At 39.6% G+C, this 6000-nt stretch overlaps 1 protein-coding gene across 3 annotated transcripts; it reads left to right on the top strand.

The window, feature by feature from the left end:
* The first annotated feature begins 959 nt into the window (after nt 1–959).
* LOC133454741 (phospholipase A2-like) lies at nt 960–4496 on the top strand. Of its 3 annotated transcripts, none has more exons than XM_061733467.1 (4): nt 960–1031; nt 1119–1266; nt 1349–1482; nt 1572–1808. In XM_061733467.1, the coding sequence occupies exons 1-4, from the start codon at nt 983–985 to the stop codon at nt 1688–1690; spliced, it is 450 nt and encodes a 149-aa protein (XP_061589451.1). In that variant the 5' UTR covers nt 960–982; the 3' UTR covers nt 1691–1808. The 3 variants fall into 3 exon arrangements, with proteins under 3 accessions (XP_061589451.1, XP_061589452.1, XP_061589450.1); XM_061733468.1 differs by lacking the exons at nt 1119–1266; nt 1349–1482; nt 1572–1808 and adding exons at nt 3053–3200; nt 3285–3418; nt 3504–4496 and having other exon boundaries at nt 967–1031; XM_061733466.1 differs by lacking the exons at nt 960–1031; nt 1119–1266; nt 1349–1482; nt 1572–1808 and adding exons at nt 2392–2955; nt 3053–3200; nt 3285–3418; nt 3504–4496.
* Nucleotides 4497–6000: the final 1504 nt, after the last annotated feature.

The following is a 6000-nucleotide window of genomic DNA, read 5'->3' on the forward strand; positions in this document are numbered from 1 at the left end:
TTGCAACTATATCCTGCTTTCCATCCAGACTCTCCATGGCGCAAAGTTTGCGCCGCAAACCGTAAGACACCTCATTTAAATACTGCTGTTTGCACCTGTTATCAATTGCGCACGCAATCTTAGTTGATCACCCGCAAAACACAGAACAACAGCACGCGCAAACTTTTTCAGTGCACACGCAATTTAGTACTCTTTATTTAGGATCTTAGTAAATCGGGACCCAAGTGCACAATCTTTATGATTTTTGACATATTCCCTCCCAGCTATTAGGAACATTTAATAAAGTGAAGCCCTGAAATTTTCCCAAGTGATCAAATATGCCCAAATAAAATGACCTGATAATTGCGTAATTTAGTTGTCAGCATTACCACAATCAACTGAGGTTATGATATCTCCACAGCTTTTTAAGCTATTACAGGATGAGAAGTCCTCTTTATTTGGGGTAAATGCTGTTGTCTTTACACTAATGGGAACATTTTATTCATACAAGGCTGCTGGACATTGACATAGATTGCACCATCAGTAAAATATTTTTGCCACATCCTCAGTGTTATGAATCTTTTCATCAGTCCATCCTTTTCTACCCTTATTTTTCTTTATGTGGTATTTCCATAGGGAATACTGAGTAGTATCCACTAAAATGCATCAAAACATTAAAAAACAAAGAATTAAGAAATACTTAACAAGACTAAAAGGTATGCATGTTCATATACTGATGGTTGAACACCATCTTTATCATAATGATTCACAATAACTTAAGGTTCTAAACAATGCTGCATACGTAAATGTGTTGAGCTGAAACATGTCAGCTGAGTTTAGGGGGTGTGAGAATGGTTACCATATTTTACACGTGCGTTGAGCTCCTGTGAGCCTGAGTTGTTTGAACAGCTGATGAGGGGGTCTTATACTTGATGTATAGCTGATGTATAAAAGCGGCTCTGACTCTGGCAGTGTCTTTGCGTATCATCCTCCAGCATACACCATGAAAGCCTTTCAGACTGTTTTCATTTTGGCTGTAGGCCTCTCTGTGGGTGAGTGAAACTTGTCTAAAACTCATTGCAGTGCAGATTGTTGTGAATAGACGGACTTTACATCTGTGCGGCGTTATTTTTCTGCAGCCCACTCCTTGGAACACAGAGCACTCAACCAGTTCAGGAGGATGATCTTGTGTATGATGCCTGATAGCTGGCCTGCACTTGACTACTCGGACTACGGCTGCTACTGTGGCTGGGGAGGATCGGGGACTCCCATTGATGATCTGGATAGGTCATGATTCATCCACTTCATACTCACACTGCTTGGGAAAATATTCTTGAGTCTGTTTGAACACATCATGTCTGACCCGTAGGTGCTGCCAAATCCATGACCAGTGTTACAATGATGCTATGCAACACGATGACTGCTGGCCCATTTTGGACAACCCTTATACTGAATTGTACCACTACAAATGTGACGAGGAAAACAGAAAGATCACCTGCACACGTGAGTTGACTGATGCTAGGGAAAAAAAAAAAGATTATTTGTTTTCTTTATTCCCCCCTCTATTTTAACTTTTGCTCTCTCTCATTTAGACAGAAATAATGAATGTGAGATGTTCATCTGCGAGTGCGACAGGAAAGCTGCAGAGTGTTTCAGCAGGTCAGAGTGGATCCCTGAGCACGAGCACCTCCCCAGCGACCAGTGTCAGTGAAGTCCTCCACAAACAACTACATACAATGAAACTTTTATTGTTTGCCTATAAAAGTAACGGATCGATTATAAGATTATTTATACAAGTTTCATGAATAAAACATGGATTTGTAACCATTTATTGGTGTCTTTATTGGCTAAAATTATTCTTTTTATCTTTGGCTACTTTATTTAATCTTAAATGTAACCTTCAGAAACAGTTTGCTCAATTATATGGCAATAATATGATAGAAATCAAATATTACCAACAGATGACTGATAAAATGTTGCTGTTATTTTCAGTGACATCCGCTTTTACAACGCTCCATAATAGAGAAGAATCACAGGCCGTGATTTGGTTCTATTTTTGCTGCTGCCACAGTGTAGGCGACATGTACTGCAGGGACCTGGACAATCATTCACTTTTTGTGTATATTGTATTATATTAGGTTTTTTTTTCTATAAATGCCAATATGTCTGTAATATATATGTATTTTATAATGTCTCATGTTGTTACAATTTTCATGAGCTTTGTGGTTAATGGTAAAATTTTCTGTAACAATAATAATATTAATAATAAAAATGACTATTATTTTAGTAATTGCTGAATAACTCATTTCAGTTTGGGATGATGAACAATAACACGCCATATTTGTGGTTACATTGAGTAAGAAGCTCATAAAGGTTAGTCACATGTTGCTGTAACAACTTGTCAGAGAGGAGACACCTAAAGTTCATTTTGCCTGATTGCTTTAACTAACAGCAACTGTTTCTTGCCTGAAGATTCAATCATTTAATGATTACAGCCATGTTCTGATGTAATGTCTTGTTTCAGTGCTGCAGGCCTAAATGGGCAAAGTTTTACATTAATTTCAACCATACTAAAAGCTGGAGGGGAGTCTTTTGGGTCGGATTGCGGTTCCAAATTTTCAAAATATGTCTTAATTTCACCTATAAGTCGTGACTGTTAAATATATTGTTTGACAAAAAAAAAAAAAAACAGGCCTTAACATTTCCAGGAAGACTGGAAAAGGGAACAAAAACAACAACATTTTACTGCGTTTAACAAGGCCCAGCTGAGTTTAGGGGGTGTGAGAATGGTTACCATATTTTACACGTGCTTTGAGCTCCTGTGAGCCTGAGTTGTTTGAACAGCTGATGAGGTGGTCTTATACTTGATGTATAAAAGCGGCTCTGACTCTGGCAGTGCCTTTGCATATCATCCTCCAGCATACACGATGCAAGCCTTTCAGACTGTTTTCATTTTGGCTTTAGGCCTCTCTGTGGGTGAGTGAAACTAACTGAAATTAGTCTAAAACTCATTGCAGTGCAGATTGTTGTGAATAGACGGACTTTACATCTGTGCGGCGTTATTTTTCTGCAGCCCTTTCCTTGGAATACAGAGCACTCAACCAGTTCAGGAGGATGATCCTGTGTACGATGCCCGACAGCTGGCCTACACTTGACTACTCGGACTACGGCTGCTACTGTGGCTGGGGAGGATCGGGGACTCCTGTTGATGATCTGGATAGGTCATGATTCATCCACTTCATACTCGCACTGCTTGGGAAAATACCCTTTTGAGCCTGTTTGAACACATCATGTCTGACCCGTAGGTGCTGCCAGGTCCATGACCAGTGTTACAGTGATGCTATGCTGCACCCTGACTGCTGGCCCATTTTGGACAACCCTTATACTGAATTGTACCACTACAAATGTGACAAGAAAAACAGAAAGATCACCTGCACACGTGAGTTGACTGATGCTAGAAAAAAAAAGATTATTTGTTTTCTTTATTCTCCCCTCTCTTTTAACTTCTGCTCTCTCTAATTTAGACAGAAATGATGAATGTGAGATGTTCATCTGCGAGTGCGACAGGAAAGCTGCAGAGTGTTTCAGCAGGTCAGCGTGGATCCCTGAGCACGAGCACCTCCCCAGCGACCAGTGTCAGTGAAGTCCTCCACAAACAACTACATAAAATGAAGAATTTATGCTTTTACGTGCTCGCCAAGTTGTTTGCCTATAAAAGTAACGGATCGATTATAAGATTATTTATACAAGTTTCATGATTGAAAAATGAATTTGTAACCATCTTCTAACTATCATGCAGTGCATGTGCTAAATTCCCCTTTTGATCTTTGTATATTTTGTTGTATCCTGAATGTAACCCTCAGATTAAACATTTTACAAACAGATAGCACTGTTTTACATTTGGCAACAGTTTTACAACAACCATTCTCAAGGTTTAAATCAATCAAAAACAAAGACCTGGAAGTGAAAGTATAGACAGTGTTTGCATCGGACCAGATATCAGGCTCTACAATGTTGTTTGAATTATGAAAGATTTATGAAACTCATGCTCTACCAAAAAAAAGAGATAAGTCATCCGTCTGGAGTCTTTTCATCCTCAGTATAAAACGCGCACATTATTTGTGTGTCTGTCCTCAAAAGGGAATTCCATTTTGTGACAGTTACCAAGCCCCAGCAACACTTAACATAACCTAAACAAAAGCCACCACCTACCAGGTTAAGTTCACACGGACTGTTTTATGGTGATTAACATACACATGGATTTTTGAACTGAAAAAAAAAACCAGCTAACCAGGTTAGTCAGGTTCAAGTAAATAACCTTAGTAAGGTGTGACATAATCTAGAGCGGCCTAGAATTATTAAAGTGAACATTTCCCTTTTGTACAAGTTCCTTACGCGCAAACACCAGCGATAAAACCTGCTTCCCAGGGCCTGTGTTATAACATAAAACATTTTTATTTCTCAAAATAATAAATAAAATAAATAAATAAACAAAAATATTTAAGGCAAATATTTGATGCATTTATTAAATAATTTAAAAAAGGTACTGTGTGTTGTGTTGTCTTTCAAATGTACTTGCTGATATGCTTGTGATACATCCAACTTAGTAAAAGCATTACCAGGTTACTGATGCAATGATCCAGGCCTGGTTTATGACACCTCACGTCACAGACACTCTCTCCAAACTAAGGAGAGTGAAATACATATGACCTTTTTCAGTAGGTCACACCTGGGAAGGAATGGCCCTCGAGATACACATCTTATCCATAAACAAATCAAAGAACAATATGGGGGAGTCATTCAAAGCAGGACAAGTAGAATCCACATCAACCTCTCCCTGAATAAGTTACACCTTGCAAGGAACTGCCTGTTGAAAGCACCACCAGAGAAGAATTCGGGGATGCCCATAAGAGCCTGGCACAACAAGGAACAAAGGACTTTATAGTCGTAAAAATTATCACTTTCAGAAGAACGAGACCTGACTCTGTCTCCAGCAACCCCATCTCCATGAGGGAAACTTTAAGACTGGAATGTGTGAATTAACTTTAGCTAAGAAACCTTCAATGTGATTTTCCTTTGGTTAAACTACAGTTCTATCTCCATGTCTATCACCATGGTCGAACTACTCTGTTGTTGTTCATGTCATGCCTTTTTAACTGATATCAGGTCCTATATTAAGTCACAGGACCAATGTAACCAGATGCATTATGTGCATTCATATAAGATATACTGTAATATGCATGAAAACCGCAATAATATAATATATATATATATATATATATATATATATATATATATATATATATATATATATATATATATATATATATATATATAGAGAGAGAGAGAGAGAGAGAGAGAGAGAGAGAGAGAGAGAGAGAGAGAGAGAGAGAGAGAGAGATCTGAGCTCAGATCTCTCCCGACTTTTTTGTCTTAAACTTAGACTGTTTTCTGGTAAAATAGCACTATATCTGGTACATTACTGTCTTTATTTCAACACTCGCTCATTTTCTCTTCCGTAACTTTCACTGTCACCAATCACCGATACATTTTCTGTCCGTTAGCCTCCGTTAGCATCTTAGCATGGCCTCTCCGTCTCCCACCGTTTCACCTCTTTGCTGCTCAGTGTGTGAAATGTTTAGCTATTCCTCTGCCTCCTTTAGTGAAGACGGTAAGTGCTTAAAATGTAGTTTATTTACAGGGCTGGAGGCGAGGCTCAGTCAGTTAGAGGTCCGGTTCTGCCAATTTGACCATAGTCCGATAGCCTCCTCAGCTAACCAGGCTAAGCTAGTGGCGGACCGGCCCATAGCAGCTGAGGGTAGCTGCTCCCCTGCAGCTCCCGAGCAGCCGGCCAGTCAGGACCGGTGGGTGACGGTTCGGAGGAAGCGTAGTCCTAGAGGGCTCACGGAACACCACCACTGGCTTCATGTGTCTAACAGATTTTCCCCACTCAGCGACACACCCGTTGAGAAGCCGACCCTGGTGATTGGCGACTCCATAGTCAGACATGTGTAGCCGACT

The sequence above is a fragment of the Cololabis saira genome, chromosome 11 (genome assembly GCF_033807715.1).
Source record: "Cololabis saira isolate AMF1-May2022 chromosome 11, fColSai1.1, whole genome shotgun sequence".
NCBI classification, from domain to species: domain Eukaryota; kingdom Metazoa; phylum Chordata; class Actinopteri; order Beloniformes; family Belonidae; genus Cololabis; species Cololabis saira.